This window comes from Suricata suricatta, chromosome 6 (assembly GCF_006229205.1).
Source record: "Suricata suricatta isolate VVHF042 chromosome 6, meerkat_22Aug2017_6uvM2_HiC, whole genome shotgun sequence".
In the NCBI taxonomy this organism is placed as follows: Eukaryota; Metazoa; Chordata; class Mammalia; order Carnivora; family Herpestidae; genus Suricata; species Suricata suricatta.
The window spans coordinates 123,363,814-123,384,493 of record NC_043705.1 but is presented as its reverse complement, the minus strand read 5'-3'; the positions used below and the strand labels follow the sequence as shown (position 1 = coordinate 123,384,493).

At 43.9% G+C, this 20,680-nt stretch overlaps 1 protein-coding gene across 1 annotated transcript in view; it reads right to left on the bottom strand.

Annotated features, from left to right (window-relative positions):
- Positions 1-20,470, bottom strand: part of MTMR12 (myotubularin related protein 12) — a 39,305-nt gene extending 18,835 nt beyond the window's left edge. The window contains exons 1-8 of the mRNA XM_029941280.1: positions 20,429-20,470; positions 19,196-19,256; positions 16,257-16,399; positions 14,902-14,974; positions 13,812-13,942; positions 12,494-12,587; positions 8,762-8,891; positions 2,830-2,905 (exon numbers count right to left, since the gene is read on the bottom strand). Coding sequence (XP_029797140.1) covers positions 2,830-2,905; positions 8,762-8,891; positions 12,494-12,587; positions 13,812-13,942; positions 14,902-14,974; positions 16,257-16,399; positions 19,196-19,256; positions 20,429-20,470 — 750 coding nt within the window. The remainder of the gene's footprint in view (positions 1-2,829; positions 2,906-8,761; positions 8,892-12,493; positions 12,588-13,811; positions 13,943-14,901; positions 14,975-16,256; positions 16,400-19,195; positions 19,257-20,428) is intronic.
- Between the last annotated feature and the right edge of the window lie 210 nt (positions 20,471-20,680).

Here is a 20,680-nt window from a genome sequence, read left to right as displayed (position 1 = left end):
CATTCCATCACGCACAAAACGCTTCTGCTGTCCGTTCCTGCAAACGCCGCTAACAACTTCAGGCCCTAGCTGTCATTAAGGCAGATCCGAAAAAGCAGAACACCTTCTTCCCACTGTTTCTATCAAAGTTTTGTTGCTGGCTCCCCACTCGGGTCTCAGCAGAACCTTTGCTACTCCTCAGCCTGAAGGCCTGGCTAGGAGAGTGTCGAAATTTCATACAGCGCCGGATGGAAAAGCAGCCTATTCGCATGTGTGCACAGTTCATCTCCGCTGCTCCCCACGGAGCTCACCCTCTCTCCCTGGATCCATCTCCAAAAGCCTGAAAACTGAAGACCTTCATTTTCATTCTCCTACCACAACAATTCTTAACATGTAGTGGTGATGGGAGCGGGGGCCTCAAGGCTCTTTCAGGTGTTCTGAGAATAATACTAAGAGGCAATGGGTCCTTTTCACGGGGTTGACATTTGCACCAATGGTGAAGCCCTGGTGGGCAAAAGTGCTGGAGCCTGAGCACCAACCGAGGCACCGCCACCAGAGGCCATCAGTCACCACTGCACTCTTCGCTGCCACATACTCACAGGAAAGAAAACTCTGTTTCACTTGAGAATGTCCTTAATGAAGGACTAAAAGTAATTTTATTAATCTTGACCATTATGGACAATTTAATAGTAATATGTTTATATCCCGCGTGGGGGAGTGGGAAGCAGGCACTGACATGGTGTTTGTCTCAAGAAGAGCACGCACACGCCTGAGCCGAGAGGTGAACCTGCTGCTCTTCCCGTGGAACTGAAAGAATAAGTGAGGAAAAAAAGAATGGGTGCGAGTCAAACAATGGGGGTTCAGACTTTGGTATCTGGCAGACGTGTCCTCAAGAAAGAATGAAGTGACCCTACCGCTTCAAGGAAAACAAGGACAAATTGTTGCAAATGATAAAAAATGAACTTTCAAGCGAAAATTAGAATTGTGGAAAACTAACCTAACTCCAGCTGGACAGCTTCCCAAAATATACAGACTTTTCCGACCAGACAAGGACAGTGCCGATGAATATGATTATTTTAGAGAGAGAGTGAGCATGAGATTGAGCATAAGCAGGGGAGAGGGGCAGAGGGAAAGTCCTAAGGATTCTCTCGCTCCCTCTCTCTCTGCCCCTCCCATGTGCACTCTGTCTCTCTCAAAATAAATAAAAAAAAAAAAAGTTGGACATTCAACTGACTGAGCCCCCAGGCACCCCTGATTTTTATATGAGGAAATATGTTAATATTTGGATGATCTATATAACCCTGTGAACCAATACTTTCCAAATGACCACTAATGTCATAAAATCATGCATGTTTTAAGATCTATGCCAAGTACAAGACAGACCGGTGGATTTTAATTTAGCATAGAATCAAAAATTCATTACTTTTTCAGATTCCTTATTGCAATTAACCTTTATGAAACTACCAAACTACCACTCTTCTTTTTTTTTTTTTTTTTTAGTGTACCATCAAAGAACAATATGCTCAATTATCCGAAAAGGCTAATAAATATTCCTCCATTCCCCACATATGGATCCGTGTGAGGTTGGATTTTCATGTACTTCAACCAAACTCTAACATCCTACAACAGACTGAATGAAAGAGGCAGATATAAGAATCAGGCAGTCTTCCATTTTTAAAAATGTGAAACACTGTTATCCTATGTTTATGTTTTGAACAATAGTTATTTTTCACAAAAGTACATTATTTACACTAAAATGTAGTTAAGTTTATTGCTAAAATAAGCAGTAAATTTTAGTTTTTCATATGGCAAATATGAAACAATATAATCCACATAAACAAAACGTCTTTGAAATCCTCAATGACTTTTTAGGGTGCTGAGCATTAAGACTAGAAAGTGTGAAAACTACCTTTCTCAATTAAAGGTTCCAAACTGGCGGGACATGAGCCAACTCTAGCCCAAAGACCAGAGTTTTTTAAACATCTGAATCAGTTGCATACATTTAGAAATTGGGAAAACTCACAACGCACATAAAAATCCGTATCTCTGGCTTCTCCTGAGAAATCAGGATGTCTGGCAAGACGAGGCCCATATTCCCAAATAGCACAAACTGGCTGGCACAGAGAAGCAGCCTCCCCCTAACTCAGGCGGGTGGGATCTGGTTCACTGTAAGGGCCAAGCTCATTACCTGCCCCGCCTACATGAGCTTCTGAGCATGTGACCTCGGACTGACCATCTTGCCTCCCATACAGGAGTGACCTTTTCGGTGAACGGGCCATGGGCACAGCACAACATTTATTTGTAATTTTCATTCCTTACTAAATTCCCTGAAGGCTTGGCAACTCCCAACCACCAATTAGAAACTGGAGTAACTGCCAAAGTCTTGCTTTCTTTGATCAGTGACACATTAAATATGGCTCCCATCCCAGTCTATTCTGTGAAAACTAAGTAAGCTCCCCAAGTTGTCTCTGGGAGGAAACATGGCCACACTCACTCAAAAATTAATAGTGGGGCCAAAAAGAATCTTCCACCTTACTACCCCTGTGTGGTCAGCTGAGCCTCAAAATTACTTCAGGTGTTAAATCAGGCTGGCTTTCAACACTAGACAGATACGTAATCCTCTTAAATCTCTCAGATTTTCTGCTACAAATTCTACTGCATCTGTGAAAACTTTAGAGTTCTGTCCTAGGCAGCCTCATGTCTGAGAGGGAAACGTTTTTGGTGAATCCCTAAGATATTTTTGGATCAGTTTTGAACGGAGGACCAAAGCCAAGGGATTTAAATAGAATAATTTGTCAGAATGGGTTTGATGAGCAACCCGTGGCTCTGAGGGTTTCTAGATGTACTTACTGGTATGCCGTGACCCTGGAAGCGTGAAATGTGCTCTTCGGGAAGAGGGGTGGGGACAACAAAGTATGCTGGCAATCTAGAAGAAAGAAATGTCACCAGTTTTAGCACGAGAGTAATCCACTAAATATGAAAGCTCAACTTTAATGAACTGAGGAAGCAAAAGCAGATTGGCAGGACACGAACCTCATTTTCTTGTTAAGAAGAGCAAATGCACATGAACTACCTCGGCCAAATCAGTTGGGACCCTGGGTTCAGATCCTAGCTCTGCCTCTGATTCTGTGCGACCCTAAGTAAGCTACCCGATCTCTCTGGGTCTGTTTCCTCATCCATGAAATGAGGGGACTGGAATCTGTGATATCTAAAAATAGATGAATTCCAAAATTGGGAGGGGTCTTCCTCATCATACAGTGGCAATTAAGCGTCCGTGTTCTTTTCAGTCAGACTAGTACAAAAACCAGTAATTAAGAAGACTGCCACCTCGGGGAGCCTGGGTGCCGCAGTCAGTCAAGCATCTGCCTCTCAGTTTTGGCTCAGGTCATGATCTCAAGGTTCATGGTTTCAACCCCACATTGGGCTCCGCACTGACAGCACAGAGCCTGGATGGGGTTCTCTCCCTTTCTCTCTGCCCCTCCCCTGCCTGTGGTCTCTCTCTGAAAATAAATGAACTTAAAAAAAAAAAAAAGATGACCAGTGCCTATCATTTTATCAAGCACTCTGACAACAACAAACATTTAAGTGTTTACTGTATGCCAGACTCTAATTAGGTAACACAAATTATGCATTTAATCCTCCTGACAACTCTTATGAGGAACATACTATACTATTATTCTGTTTCACAGATAAAGAGACTGAGACAGCAGCACCAAGGTCCTTCCCAGGTTCTACAACTAAGCAGCATTAGGAAGCGAGGCCCTGAACCCAACCAGGATGACTTCAGTTTCTACATGAGAAATTGTAGGTTCTAAAAATAACCTGTTAAGTGGTAGGATGTGAGAAAGTTAGGTTTCCGAGGTGCAAAGATCAGCGCTATACAGGGACACCACCTCTTCCTCTAGTTAACAGATGCAGGTTTCTATGAATAAGAGACCTGCCTAAGTTGCCTCACTGTGGAGCTACAAACACCTTTCAGTCAAAGAGCTTAAAATAAAGCCTCACAGGAAATAAGAAGGTAACTGTGGTATCACTACAACGGAAAATAATCAGATGGCACTTGTATGCATGCTGCACATTCGAAGTAAAGCCCTTAAGTATTAGGTGATGGAACAATGGACTTTCTAAATTGAAGAGTTCAGAACTTTTTTTAATGTTTATTTTTGAGAGAGACGGAGACAGAGACAGAGTGGGGGAGGGGCAGAGAGAAGAGGAAACACAGAATCTGAAGCAGGTTCCAGGCTCTGAGCTGTCAGCACAGAGTCCAACGTGGGACTTGAACTCACAAACTGTGAGATCATGACTTGAGCCAAAGTCCAATGTTTATTAACCAACTGAGCCACCCTGGCACCCCATAAGAAGAAATCAGAATTTTAATGTGATCAAGTCATTAGATCTAATCAATCCATATGGGGGTGGAGCACCTTTTTAAACACCAACCAAATCCAGATTACAAGAAACAATCAAATAGCCTGGTTTCGTCAAATAAACTGCAAGAAAACAAACAATGGGGGCGCCTGGGTGGCTCAGTCCGTTAAGCATCCGACTTCATATCAGGTCATGATCTCATGGTTCATGAGTTTGAGCCCTGCGTCAGGCTCTGTGCTGACAGCTCAGAGCCTGAAACCTGCTTCGGATCTCTCTCTCTGCCCCTTCCCCACTCACTCTCTCTCCTTCAAAAATAAACATTGAAAAACAAGAAAACAAATAATGGTGGGAAAATCTATAGATTAGGAGACTTAAGGCACCTATCAATCAATGGCAAGAGATCAATCTCATTGAGTCTTCATTAGTGATAAAACATAGAAAGATGAAAAATTGTTTTAAAAGTTTATACAACAAGGGAGACATTTTGAACACTGGCTACTGAATGGTATTGATGGTTTTAATGTTAAATTTGAAAGGTTTTATGATTACATTTATCAAGAGTCCTTAATTGTTAAAGATGTATGCCAAAATATTCATGAATGAAATGTGGTAAGGTCCAGGGTTTACTTCAAAATAATTCAAGGGAAGTGCAGAGAAAATAGGATTAGGCATGAGTTAAGAATTGTTGAGGCGCCTGCATGGCTCAGTCGGTTAGGCATCCAAATCTTGATTTCAGCTCAGGTCATGATCTCGGTTTACATGGGTTCAAGCCCTACACTGGGCTCTGTGCTGGAAGGTGCGCCCTCACTGACATTCAAAATAAACAAATAAACTTAAAATTAAAAAAAACTTGTTGAAGGTGTGTGACTGTAAAAGGGAATTCATCACATTCTCTTTTATACTGCTTGAAATTTTCCATTAAAAAAAAATCTTAAGGTAATTAAAAAGAAAAAAGCACCCATTATATTATAATGTAAAACCAGGTTACGAAACTATTGGTCAAGGATGAGATACTTCAAACCATCAAAACTGCTAAGATTATTTGGCTTTAAGGGAAAAAAAAAAAAAGTATTATTTGGCTTTTGAAGTTTCCAGTGTCCACAATATTTTCTTATTAGCTGTGTGCTTGTGGGGGTGGGTGGTAAGTGTCCCTTCTTCAGGTGTTATCACTGAAGTAAAAGACACACATAATATCTCTTCACAAAACAACAAATCAGGCTATCCATTAAAATCACACAGGGAGATTAAAAACCTCCCTATGTCCAGGCTCCACCCTAGAACTACTGAATATCAGAAGCTGAAGAGGAAAATCTGAAGCTGCAAAGCCCTCCTGGCATAGAAACAGGGTGATGGCTCTTCTGGAAGACCCTGCCACTCCAAGTACGCAGCAGCGGCTCCTGGGCAGCAGGCTCTCGAGGCCAACCTCACCCCTACCGAGTCAGAATCTGCACATTACCCAGCTCCCAGGTGATCCCGCTGCGCAAACGGGGAGCAGCCCTGCCCTGGGGGACAGCTTGGTCCTCAGCCTGCAGAGGGGGCCACCTGTGGGGCGAGTTCAGCCCCCAGTCTCAGCTCCCTCCCCAGAGGCTCATTCTACAAAGCTGAGGCCATAATACTTTTTTTTATTTTTTATTTTGTTTTTATTTATCTATTTTCAAGAGACAGACAGACACCATGAGCAGGGTGGGTGGGGCAGAGAGAGGGGTAGAGAGAGAATCTCAAGCAGGCTTTGTGCTGGCAGCATGGAGCTCAATGCAGGGCTCAAACCCACAAACCACAAGATCACAACCTGAACTAGAATCAGGAGTCCAACGCTCAATGGACTGAGCCACCCAGGTCCTGGAAGAGCCAGCTCTGACCTTGGGAGATGAAACAGACACTCAGTGTCCTATTCCCATCTAAACTGGTGGGAGTGCCCTCTAACTACTGAAGGAAGGGCTTCCGTTACTTTATTTATTGAGTGCCTCTCACAAGCAGGCACTGTACTAGGTACTGAGGATATAATGATGAACGAAAACAGTGTCCTTGAATCTCTCTAAAGCTGACAGGCTACAGAAACAAACATTTCCAAACAGTGACACAGATAAAAAATGAACGCACAATGTAGGAAGTGCTGTGAAGAGAGGCATACACTAAGCACAACGAAAGCTCTCCCAGAGACCTGGCCTGGCCCTGGGAAGGCTCCCTACGAAAATAACACCTGGGCTCAGATCTGACACACAAGCTGGAAGGAACTACGCTCCTGCAGGAAAGCTGAAGGTGGACCCCCCCCCCCCCCCGCCCCCACAGGAGACCACCCGGGCAAGGTCTCTGGCAGGGGCTCAGCGTGGCCAGTGGGCTGGGCAGAAGGGAGCTGGGCAGGAGTCAAACCATGAAGGGCCTTGTAGATACAATGGGCTCTGGGGGAGACCACGACAGCAGCACCACCGCGGTCCAGGTGAGAAACAGCACAACTTGCCCCCTGTCTGCCCCTTGGGACAGAAAAGGGTAGACTCTGCATGGTGGGGGCAGCCCCAGGGGGCACGGCACCAGGTGCTCTAAGCACTAAAGTCCTGCTAAAGTATCATTTTCCCTGCTAACCACTCATTAAAGGCTTCCTCCCCACCTGCCTTTCCTACCAGGTATAATTTTTGGTGCGCTGAAAACTACACAAATACCAACAAACTTAATCAATATGTGGCAGGAATTTTAAAAAACAATCCTGGGAACAGGAATGCCTTCTATCAGTGTCAACATCACGTCACACACTACCGCCTCCAGTGCAGGGGTCTCTAAGCTCTTCCTGAGCGAGAGCTACCTTCCCCTCTGCAAGCTTTGTGACTAGGAAAGAGGGCAGAGGACGCTGGGAATGGGGAGGTGACACTTGCTCTGCAGGTCCTGCCCCACGGTCAGTCCAGGTTGTGCTGTGTCAGGAGAGCTAACTTGATAGATACTTGAGATTGATCAAAATCAAAACTGATGTGAGAGGCCCATCAGACCCATAAATACAAAATGCTCTACAAAAATATGAATCTTATGAAACTGTTACCAGGGTGTTGGAGAATATGTTCCAAGATGATAAGATTCAAGTTTCTAAAAGAGGATTATGCAGCGTCACCCTTTAAAAATGTAGGTCAGATCACATCACGCCTCTGCTCAAACTCCTCCTCACTGCATGATGAATTCTGAAAGCCTCCTACCATAACCATCCAACCACCCCTCTCCACCCTGACCTCACCCCTACTCCTCTGTGCCCTGGGCTCCTTGCTATTCCTCACAGAGGCCAGACCAGACTCCACCTCAGGGTCTGTGCCTCTGTGGCCCCCTGTGCCTGACCGACCCTCCGACACCTCCAGTGCGCCCCAGGCCACTGCTGGTTTATTTTCTCCATGTACTTACTACCTCTTAATACACTCTAGTCACTCATTTGTTGTGTCATAGTTTTCCTCCCATCAGAATGACAGTTCCAGGAGGACAGGAATTTTTGGGTCTTTGTTTAGTGCTGTATCTCCAGTAGCTAGGTCACTACCTGGCATAATAGTAGCCACTCAAAGATTTCTACGAATAAATAAAGGGCCCAAATGAAGTAAAGCAAATACTCAAAATAAATTCAGAAATGGCACTGTTTCATGCTTAGACTACAGATACAATGGAAAAAAAGACACACACAAAAAGACACAAATTCATTTTTAGATGTTTTAAGGGACACCTTAAGGATTTCTTAAGCATGGTTTCAACATGGAAAACGTGGACCCTTCATATCCGGCTGATGGGGAGTGCGAAATGGTACAGTCACTGTGGCAAACAGTCCGGCAGCTCTTCGAACGGTGAAACAGAGCTCCTACACGAGCCGGCAATCCCACCCCCAGGGGTACAGACTCACACGAGAGACCCAGAGACCTCTGTGCACGTAAAACCTTATACACAAATGTGCCTGGCAGCATCATTCGTAACAGCCAAGAAGGGAAAATGACCCAAGTGTCTACCAGCTGATGAACGGATAAATAAAATGTGGTACGTCCACACCACGGAATCTCATTCAGCAGTAAAGAAGAACGAAATCCTGGCCCCTGCTACAACACGGATGAGCCGTGACACCACACGGCAAGTGCAAGCAGCAGAAAGACCACTCACTGTACGAGTCTGCTTGTAGGAAATCTCCACAATCAGCAAACTATAGACATAACGTGGACCAAGACAGTGGAGCAGAGGTTGCCTCAAGCTAGGCGTGTTGAGGGACATGGGGAGCAACTTTTAAGGGCCTTGAGGCTTCCTTTAGGACTGATGAAAAGGTTCTAAAGTTGACAGTGGTGGCAGTCACACGCTCTGTGAAGAGACCTCAAACTACTGTACACCTCAAATATGCGGGTTGTATGCCACGTGAGTTCAATCTCAATAAAGCTGCTAAAAGAAAAAAAGAGCACTGAATGCTTACCTTTCACAGACTCTATAGCCTTCATTGACACTCACTGCTTTGTACTTGACACTGCCTTTGGTCCGCTCCAATTCCCAACACCAGTCCTTAAGTGTGTCAAACATTACAGTATGGTTCCTGGGGTCCGTGGCTAACGAAACAAAATTTAAAAGACAATAAAATCTTGTTGTGAAGCACAAGTATTTTAATGATGTGACGGCAGATCTCTAAATCCCAGTTTTGCCCACTAAGCCTATTTTTATCCAAGCACAGTAAATTCACTGCTTAATCCTAACCTTGTTCCTTCTTCTTTTTTTGGTCTTGTCATGAACCCAAAATTATGACCAAGGGCCTGTCTTTTTATACTGGAGGTCTTCTTGCTCCACTCCTTGCAAAAGTAATTTATAGCTCCCTTTTTCAGTCATCTGACCATGAGATAATTTGTATAACATAAAAGATCCCGTGAAGCACGAGAAGACAGGCTTGGCACAAATGCTAAAATAATAAAATATTTTTAGCCCTAGCAATATGTGCATAAGATGGCAAACTCATTTGAATAGCATGTCAGATGCCTGAATATAAATCTTCCCTCAGTTTGAAGATGCACTGCCAACAAGAGGATTTTCCAGCGTGACGCCTGGTTACTTAGAGGCCATCACCCGATCAGAGGGTCGGGGCTTATAAAAGACTGCACACTGGTGATGGAGACTTCTGCCCCCACCCTGCCTGCTGCCCCCGCTAGGAGGAAATGTCCAGGAGCACTACTCTTGTAGCCCAACAGATGTGTCCGGGGCCCTCCTTCAAACCACAGACTGCTGGGGGGCACGCAGCAAAACAGTCTCAGGTATTTATGCAAATCAGTTACTTCAAGCCTTCTGTTGCACATTAAAAAAACAAAAGAAAACAAAACAAAATCCAAGACTTTGGGGGAAAACAGTGTTTGATTAAAGTCCTGCATGCTTTTTTTTTAATTTTGAAAGAGACAAAGAGAATATGAGCAGAAGAGGGGCAGAGAGAGGGAGACAGAATCCCACACAGGCTCCCCAAGGTCATGGCGCAGACCCTGACACAGGGTCTAACTCATGAACTGAACTGTGAGAACATGACCTGAGCCAAAATCAGATGCTTAGCTGTCTGAGCCATGCAAGCTCCCCTCTCCCGAATACTTTTAATCAAATCAGATCATAGTGCAAAGGATAAAAGGAATAATGATAAAAACAGTGGTTACACTTATATAGCACTTATTATGTGCCAGGTGCCATTCTGAGCACATTACATTTTATTAATTCAATCTTCATAATCCTACAGCGTATGCAATATTAATTTCTCCATTTTATAGGTGTGGCAGAGAAAGGTCAAGAAACCTGCCTGAGGTCACAGGGCTAGGCAATAGCAGAATGAGAGTTAACACCCAGGCACCTATAAAGAATTTCCATAAAGTAATAAATGAAAAAAAAAATTCCCGATGAACACAAATAATGATACTCTAATTCAAGAGTAGACTATTTTCTTAGCAACACCAATAAGTCTTTTCCTACAATGCCATACCTTGAGTATTCAGGATCTTTCAGCCAAATCACACTTGTGAATTATCAAGCCAGGAAATAACTAAAGATGTTCAGATTGCAAAGCACCCACCTCCACACACCCATACTCTACGCAAAAGCTAATTGGTCAATTAGCATCAATTGGTTATAACATTTACTTCTCAAAAAATGGAAGTGGGAAGGAGGATAAGGAGATGGAATTAAAATAGAATTTAAGATGCCACATGTCCTCGGCCTTCTGGCATAAGAAAAAGGCAGCACCCGGTGAAGAAACTGCCAGAGTCCATCAAGAGAAGGATTTTGGAACACAGATCACCCTAGTGTTGGTGAGCCAAGAAACTGTCTTATGCAGAGTCCAGACCAAGAATCAGGGTATAAGAAAAGGTAGAATTCCTAAAAATAGAGTATGATTTTTCAAGTATAAATTCAATAAATGTTTATATAAATTATAGTAACCAACAAATAAGTCATATTTTATATATCTCATATTGCAACAAGCTGTTGTAAGCCAGTTACCCAGCACTTATATGTACAGCTCCAGTGAAAAGATTTGTCATTCACAAAGATGAACTTACAAAATTAAGGAACTAATTTTATGTTCGGTCTAACAGTAGAGCTGAGCATTATCTTTATTAATTTTATTTTTTTTAATGTTTATCTATTTTTGAGAGAGAAACAGAGTGTGAGCAGGGGAGGATCAGAGAGAGAGGGAGACAAAGAATCCGAAGCAGGCTCCAGGCTCTGAACTATCAGCACAGAGCCTGATGTGGGGCTCGAACCCACAAACCATGAGGTCATGGCCTGAGCCGAAGTCAGATGCTCAACTGACTGAGCCACCCAGGCACCCTGAGATGAGCAATATCTTAAGTTAGTGTGTAATTCTCTAAACATAATCCACCCCAAATAATTGTTACACTTTCAATTAACCCTCTTTAATTTAATGCACCCTACATGCCACATGTTTAATAATTTAAATCTTCACGACACTTCAACAGAGGCATGAACGCTAGTGTTTTGAAAATGAGAAAACAGATCCCCCAAGAGTTCAGTGTCAACCCCAGGATCACACAGCTACTGAGCAGCTGGGCCAGGATCTGAATTCAGGTGGGACAGACTCCCAAATTCACAGCTTTTCAACTAAGTCACCATAGTTCTCAAAATGCAACCTGCTCTTTCAGAGGTCTACATCTCTGCACATGCTAATCCCTCTGCCTGAAACACTGCTCCGCGCCCACCAGACACTCCGACATCTTCCACTATCCGCTCAGGCACTGCCTGTGTTGGCCCTCCTGGCCGGCCCTTCACCGGAGGACACAGCTCTCCACTGCCTATGCTTAACTTGATGCTCACAGAGGACGGGGATTTAGTTGTATTCGCGTCCATCCCCATAGTCCTGACCCACAGCGAGCGTTCACAACATGCTGACCAAATGAGCACTCTAGCACACCACTAAGCCAGCATGCCACTTCTCTGACGAAAAGCACACAGCACACACAGTCACTCGACATCATTGTGCCCTTACGAGTGACCAGCAGAGCAAGAGCACAGGCCAAGGATAGAGATGGAGGGAAGGTGTAGACAGGTATCTGTGGAAACACTGAGCAGTGCTGGGTATTATTAATAGCTAATTCGGATGACTGAAAGGCAAAAACGCCTGGGTTTTAAGTTCTGTAAGTACACTTGTTTTCTGATCTGCTCCCTTACGTAGTACGTTTATTCCATTTACCCCCAAATATTTGCTACAGAACATGTTCGGTTGTTTAAAGGCTTCCTAGAATGCAAAATATTCTCTTGAGTTTTATGAAATGAAATCGAGTACATTAATGTGAAAAAAAAGAACCCAGGAACAAACAGGATTATTTTAAACTTATCTGAATTTTGCTTCTCTATAATCTCACATTCCCAGTTATAATATGTTGATTTTTTTCTTTCATATGAAATAATCAAACCAATAATCCCTAAAAAAAAAAAAAAAAAAAGCAAACAAAGCTAAAACATAAATTAAAGCAACAAAATTTGGAGGAATAAAGAAAAGAGTTTTGTTTTTGTTTTTTAATAAGAATCCTGAATGAATTACCCAAGCAAGAGGCCATCAATTGCTGGGAAAAAGGAAAAAGAAGCTCATGGATGAGTTCTCCCCTGCTAGTTTCCGAAAAGAATCGAAAGGGTGTGCCTGGCTGCACACTACAGCCCAGAAGACACTCACCTGCGCGGTTTGGTGCTGCTGCGGCGTAGGAGAACAGAAACAGTCGCTTCAGCAGCTTGGGAGCTTGGGTGTGATGGATTATGCCGCTCACAATCTAGGAAAGAACCAAACAGTGGGGACAGTCATGCTTTTGGCAGCTAATCACTGAGTCTAGGCTTTCGGTCATGCGAATAGGCCCCTCTGGGCGGCACACAAACTCTCATGAGGTCTCGAGGACACTATCTTTTGGAATAATGCCAAATAAGCAGAATGTTAACAATTTTGCCAGGTTTTCTAAGAGCTTTGAATTTCTAGGGAAATTTAAAGAAACAGTCTAATTTCTCAAAATCAAGGTGCTATAGAAACTTACGTGATCCATATTCAGATATTCTAAAATCTGACACATCAAAGACAGAAGGCTAATATCACACAATAACCAAAACATTTACCTATTCTACTCCACTTGTGGCCTTTAGAACCTACTTCTAGAAGATTAGAAAAAGAAATCAATCCACTGTGCTTTTGTCTGAAGTTGCAAACAAAAGTATGTTTGGATAGATGACTAAAATCATCATTCAAAATGAAGGTTCTGGCTTTTCTGGGACTTTCCCCTATCTACACCACTCTTTTCCTGCTCAGAATAGATATCAGAGTCATCCTTATTCTAACTGAACTCCCACACTCCCTCAAAGAAACCCAAGGAGTTGTCTGTAAGTGTGCACAACTCAAATGCCGCCAGAAACGACAGGAGAGCTGCCCCCTCGGGTCTCCCCTGTAGGTACGTGACAGTGGCAAGCTTGAGACATCTGACACCTCAGTAAGAGAAATCCTGCGAGTTTCAGTGACCACTGTAACCAGTGCATACGGTTATATATTTCAGCGTGCTGCAGCAAAACTTTCCCAAGTGTCCAAAATCACAGCCTCATTTGGTAACTCGGCGTTGCCCGTCCCACCTGCCCTACTTCCTCTCCCCTGCATCCTGTACTCCTCCCACACTAACCCATCCATCCCAGGAGCCGGGGCCGCTGCTCCTACTCTTCGAAAAGACTGGCAGGGGTGGGAGAAGGTGCCTCCTGACCCTGGTTTCCCCCCTCTCACTCTTTAGAGACTCCAGGAATAAAAACATTAAAAGATTAAAGGTAGCATGTGCCCACGTAATACGCGGACATGCTTTCCCCAATTCTCTCTCAGTTCTGATCAGAGCATATGGGATTATAACCAATTTCACTTTACGGACAGACAGGCTCCCCCTCCATCTTCACGCAATAGAAGCCCAAACTAAGAGTTAGTGGTAAAACCTGATGGGAAAGAAAACCTAAAAATACATGCAACTAGTTACCCTTTTGACTTCCTCTTCTTTTGTGTACCTCAGACAGAAGTGGAACACCCGGAGGTCTTTGCAGTGGATGATGAGTTTCTCGGGGTATTTCTTCAGTTGTCCAAAGAGTGTTTTTTTTTTCTCATCAAACACTATACATCAACAATGAAATCAGGAAGGGAAATCACACGGTAAGTCGAAAAGTTAACCATCAGGAAACAAGGGAGACTCTTAGGACCTCCCCCAGTGAGCGGAGAGGTGCTGTCTTCTAAGTAACTGTCAGCAGGGGCCCCGCCTCTGAGAACGCGCATGGCTCTTCATTCCTCTGACAAGATCCAAATGAACCGGCTGCAACCAGCAAAGACTCCAAAAGCTGACATCACGAAAGATGAAAGGGAGTCACTAGGGACATGCTTTCAGGACAGTCAACTCCTGGGTTTCTGGCCAGCAGTCCCTCCCGGTCCCTGAGTTTGGACCAGGCGGCACCTACTGGTGTGGAGAGCTAAGCAGCTACTGAATGATTTCTGAAAAAGCCCTGACAGAAAAAATATAGACATGAAGCGCAGAGAATCTTGACCCTTTGCAGAAAAGACATGGAGTACAGTACAACAAGCCTTTGTCAGATTAGAATTTATGGTAAAACCTACACAGCTAACACGGACAGCGACAAGTATGACCTAGCATATAATGGTACTGTGGGGGCGCCCAGGTGGCTCAGTCGGTTAAGCATCTAACTCCTGATTTCGGCTCAGGTCGTGATCTCATGGTCGTGAGATTGAGCCCCGTATCAGGCTTGCACTGGACATGGGGCTTGCTTAGGATTCTCTCCCCCTGTCTGTCTGCCCCTCCTGGCTCACACACGCATGCTCTCAAAATAAACCCTTAAAGGCACTGTGGAGTCTCAGAACAGGTTCCAACTTCAAGTCCAAGCTCCCCAGCTAAGTGGCCCCAAACAAGCCACTATACATCTCAACTTTTTCATCCATAACACTGATTTAGACAAAATAAGTACATGAAGAAATTTTAGTAAACTGTAAAGGACCATAAAAATACTGTCATTATCAGCTATACATTCAAAGGCTGGCAACACCCCAGGGGAAAAGGTACTTACCTCCATAAATCTGATCAACACAGTGGAGTGTTATGTCATTTTCTCCTATAACCTTATTCTTAAATTGGGTTTCCTAAAAGATTCAAAAGGAAACAACTGTGACCCCTTTCTGTGCTCTATGAAAACATTTATAGGCAGAGCAAATCACCATTTTCAAAGTACACATTAGGAAAACCAAAGGGAGTGGAGGAAATGGATGAAGGTGGACAAAAGGCACAAACTTCTAGTTAAGAGATAAATCATGGAGTGTCATGTACATGACTATAGTTAATAATACTGTATTATCTATTTGGATGTTGCTAAGAGAATAATTTTAAAAGTTCTCATCATGAGAAAAACAAATTTGCAACTATAGGAAATGACAGATATTAACTAAACTTCCCTTGGTGATCATTGTGCAATATATACATATATTGATACACATCTATCAGATCTTTCTGTTATACTCCTTAAACTAATGCAATGTTATTATTTATGTCGCAATAAACATGAGGAAAAATAGAGTGCACACTCTAAAAAACAAACAGGGAATGGAGCCACATTCCCTGGAAAAGGGATGATGAACTGTGTAAGGAGAGCCGGTCAGCACCTCCTTTTCAAACCCAGGCACAACATCCATTCCTGGGCTGCTCCCAGGCTAACCGGCCACACCACACGTAATCACTTTGGGAGGTCAGATCCCTCACAAATGCAAACAGGTGGGTGACAGAACTACAGGAAGCAGACCGGGGCACTCGAGTTTCTTGAATGCTGTCTTTATTTGTACGGGACCGGGAGCCAAGCCACTAGAGCGGACAGCAGCACAGAAGCCCACACTCCAAGACAGTCAGGGTGGGTCTGCAGCTCTCCGAGTGGTGTGGGCAGGCCTCCCCCTCACTCCACTGCCCATTCTCCAGAAGCAGGGACAGGTCTTACAAGGGCACTGCTACTCAGGGCAAAGGAAACCTGAATTCTAGTGCTGCAAGCATCAGTTTCATAATCAAACTCAGTTCTTGAATTTGAGGGACAGCTTAGAACAGAGAAAACATAGGAAACTAGTATATTTGCGGAGATTAGTGATTCCAAGAAGTGATACATACTAGTGCTGAAATACAGAAGAAAATTAAGTTGACAGTGTCCACCTATCAAGTCAGATGCAAGCCAGCGTGACCTGGGGCACTCAGAATGACCCTCCAATGAAAAGAGATCCCAAAGGACACAGAGCACTGTAGTGGTGAGGACTTCTGCCCTTGGTGTTTAATGTGTGCTGTAGGGGTGTCGAGCATGGTGGAGAACTGAGGAGCTGGGGGAAAAAGACAATGGGGCCACAATCTTACTGCTCCCCACAAACTCAGCCAAACGCAGCACATACATACATCATTATCCAATGCAGATTCATCATCGCCCAAGAAAGCGATCTTGAAGTCCGTGCAGACAAGTTTCCCATAGATCCCACGCTGACAGGAATCTTCCTGGACATACTTCAGCACCGTGCTGGCTTCACAAAGCAGCTGTTCACCTGATTGAAACCAAAACAAGGCCTCCTCAGTGTCTTCAGGGAACACCCAGTATGAAGACAGTAGAAGCTTCCCCGCTCTGTGCCCGGTAAAGACAAACACACCCTCCACTGCAGCCCTTCGGAACCCTACACTTGCCACAGCAGGAGCTGCAAACCTGTGGTGCGGAGACGAAGCAGAGCAGGGACCACTCATAAATGAACCCAAAATGGCTGATATGCCTTCACACAGGGCATTTCTCTATCTTTTCACTGCGACTAAGGAAAGTGTCCACTAGGTGGAAATGATCTCAGCTCCACCTGCAAGCGCAGACCTCAGTGTTCCTATCACTTGGACCCAAGCAGGTGTGAGATAGAAGTGACACCCTACACGAGGGAAATCAGAAAGGCTCTGGAAAGTTGAGCTCAAGCCCACTTTGCGGTGAGAGGGGGCCATCTCTCACTCTGGAACCACTGAAAGATGGCGGTGCCTCCCAGGCCAAAGGGCTGGCAGGGGGCTTCCTCACACACAGAGGTGCAGCTTGAGCACATTCATTCTGGCTCCAGACAAGGATGGGAGGAAAAGGGAGGTCAGAGGTTTGTGGGAAAAAACGGCTTCCTCTCTTTCTTAGTTGAGCGTATTTCCTCTCAGTGTGTCGCCTTTCCTGCTGCATCTGCGTGCACCCCGCCTGCGTGAGCGGCTGGATTTCCTGCAGACAGAGAGGACTTCTCTTTACAGTCAGAAAGATCAGGTGTAGGGACAGGCAAGCATTCTCTGCCTCCTGGAAGAGAAGTTCATGAGGGCTGGACATCTGGATGAGAGCAGGAAAAGGAGAAGGCCATGGAAGAAATAAAAATCCAAGGGCAAATATTTTAGGGAAAAAAAATGCATTTTTCTTCCCCTTCCACAGATAACCATCTCTCCTCAGAATCTCCCTCTGGTATTCTCTTCAATATCTTTAAATTTACTTTTTGGCTCAAAATTCAACTGGTCTAACTTGCAACAGGAAAATAAAAAGAGTTTCAGACACTGAGACAATCAAGGGACACATATTACAGTATATTTTCCCATCTGCCAGGGGGTTAATTCCTAAGGAAATCCGAGAAAACGGCTCAGTCACTAGGTCGGCCTCTACTGAGACCTCTGCTGAGACCATAGTGCTTGAAGAAAACCATGAAGCTGGGGCCTCATTACAGTTTAAAATCATCCAGAAGGGACACCTGGGTGGCTCAGTCGGTTGAGCGACTGACTTCAGCTCAGGTCATGATCTCGCGGTTAGTGGGTTCAGCCCCGCGTCAGGCTCTGTGCTGACAGCTAGCTCAGCCTGCTTTGGATTCTATGTCTCCTCCTCTCTCTGCCCCTCCCCCACTCGTGCTTTCTCTCTCTGTCTCTCAATAATAAATCAATGTAAAAAATAAATTAAATTAAATTAAAAATTAAATAAGTATATAAAAATAAAATAGTCCCAGAAAAAGTGCCTCAGCTAGTTCAAGGTGGGAGATACGTGAGCAAGGCTTCCTGTGTTTTTTCAGATCCTAGTGTAAAACGGCTTTTGAGAGTGATTATCTCCCCAAGACCAGGCAAACCATGTCAGATGGTGGCCGTGAACTGGAGACCAGACGCGGGCACACAGCGGCTAACAGCTGCCCCGAGCACGGCCCGTGCTGCGCCACGGCCACCAGCCTGCACGTGCAGACAAGGTCTCAAATCGTGGGAGGCAGGAGCTGGAAAAGATCATGATCTGGTCTGGGAAATGGAGGCCGCACATCCAGAAGAGAGCTCAGGTACTCGAGGGGATGGGCGGATGTGTGTAACACTACGCTAAAAATCAAAGTTAATATCAGGATCTATAACCCACTAAAAGGAAGGAAAGTATAGGATATGGATTAAGGTTTAGGCCATTATTGTAAAACAAACAAACAAACACAAAAAAACCCAAACCTCTGAAACTTAGAAATATTTTTTAAGTCTCAAGACCCCAATATATTTACCAACTAAGGTGAATCAGTGAGAAACTTGTGCATATTCATATCCTCCCAATAAATTAGAATAAGATAAAAAGGACAAGAATGAGGCCTCTACAGTTTGGGGAAAATATACCAAATAAATAATTAATTAAATAATGGGGAAAAAACACCTCCCCCCAAAAAAGGCTATTGGGATCTGAAAAAAGAAAATGGAAGAGCTGGACGCACAGCTCCCAGGATAGCCCCACATATGGAAGGAGACAGACTACCAAGTAGTTTCTGTTTCTGAATTCAGAAATGACTAAAGCTTGACTTAAGGTAGAGAGTCACTCTCTTCCATCTCAAAAATACCCAACCAACCCAGACTCCTCAGTGATGATCCCAGCCTGGCTGGCAGTTATGCTCAGGTGCAGAAGACCACAGGCAAGGCCATCCACCAACACTGCCGGGGGAGGCCTGGGCAGCTGTGTGCGTCCCCGGCAGCTGCAAGACAGTGTGGGATGCAGGGCTCTGTGGAGGACCAGGATTTTCCTGACTGGGGACCAGAATCCTGGATGCGTCCAAATATAGCAACCCGAAAAAGGCTTCATTTGCTTGTGAAGGAGGTGATTCGCCAGGTTGATTTTCATCAGCTTGGGGGGAGGAGGAAACAAGAAAAATAGTTGGCAGATGTTATAATAATCAGACCTAATATGAAGTGACTGACCTTGATATTTTTGTCCAACTCATTCCTGTTATATGCTTTCTAGATGAAGACAAAGGAGTTTATATATAGCAATACGAGGGATGACATAATTTATCACTGGCTTTGAGTTGCACATGAGGTCTGACACTAGCTAACATGACAGTTACCTGGCAACAAGTGAAGAGTTACTTCCTTCTCTGTTACTTCCTTCTCGTTTGTGTGAATTTCCTAAAAGAGAAGAGCAAAGAGTAATATTTTTCTTTGTTTAAGGGCTCAAAATGAGTAATGGAAAGCCACGTTTTCAGGATACACACTAAAATATCACAAATCCTCAGGAGTTTTTGTTTTACAAGCTGGTTACTTTTTTTAAATGTATTTTTAATAAAAGACAGAAAAATCCAGCAAATTAGTCCAATGTAGTAACCTATTTAGGATTGACAACTATTAGTTGTCCCCAGTGGAGGGATAGGGATGGGCACTCCCTATCTAAAGGAACAAATGTTACACACAAAGCAAGCAGCTGAAACACAGAGTCAGAATGGGAATGGAAGACGTTTCGCAACATGGCTCTTCTTCCTCCAGTGAGAATCAAGGATCGAAAACAAAAGATGACTGTATGTTGTTGAGAGAAAATAGACTTATGTAAAGGGTCTGAAGATAAGAATGTGTCAAGTCAGTACTGATCCATCTACTCTGTAGCATACCAAGACCCAGTAAAGACAGATGGGAACATTCTAAATTACCTAACCCAGAGCAACTGGGTGGCTCAGTTGGTTAAGCATCTGACTCTTGATTTCGGTTGTCATGATCTCACAGTTTCGTGAGTTCAAGCCCCATGTCACGCTCTGCACTGAGTCTGCATAGCCTGCTTGGGATGGGATTCATATTCTCTCTCTCTTTCCTTCTTCCTCTCTCTCTCTCCCTACACACACACACACACACACACACACACACACACACACACACACATATCCCTCCCCTGCTCATGAGGTCTCTCTCAAAATAAATAAACTTTAAAAAGAAATATTTATAATAACCTATAAAAGTAATTTATTAAAAAATAATACCCTAAATAAATAAATAACCTAAAACCACTAGGCACTGCGATGGGATACAATCACTTCTGATAAAAATCAAGGCCAGGTTCTATGTCACTATATCTCAATAAAAATATCTTCAAATGCCTTCATGCTGGATTTACTGTTTATTGGGTATTCGAACATAATTAGCAATCCTTAGTGAATTAATGGAACAAAGCAACAGTCATAAATGGCTGTTAACATAACCACAAGAGGCCTGGTGGGCCTCCTATAGCAATCTACCACACCATCCATTAAGTATTCTTGCCAACATAACTAATCTCGATAGGCTTGAGTTTCTATGTCAACCTACCAACCTACCCAGAAACACCAGGACAGGAGAAACATGTTAAATGACACCATGGGGATGCGACCAGTCAAATCTTAACTGTGGAAAATTCTGTAAGACACAACCAGCTCTGTCAACAAATAAAACTGGAATTTGTTTTGTTTTGTTTTTTGGCATAAGGCTCTGGGTGGTAGGAGTTTTCTAAAATTGTTAATCTAGGTTGAAATATGCATTAAAAGAAACCTGGGAACAGTTGAGGCAGGAAGAAGCAAGACAGCCCATCT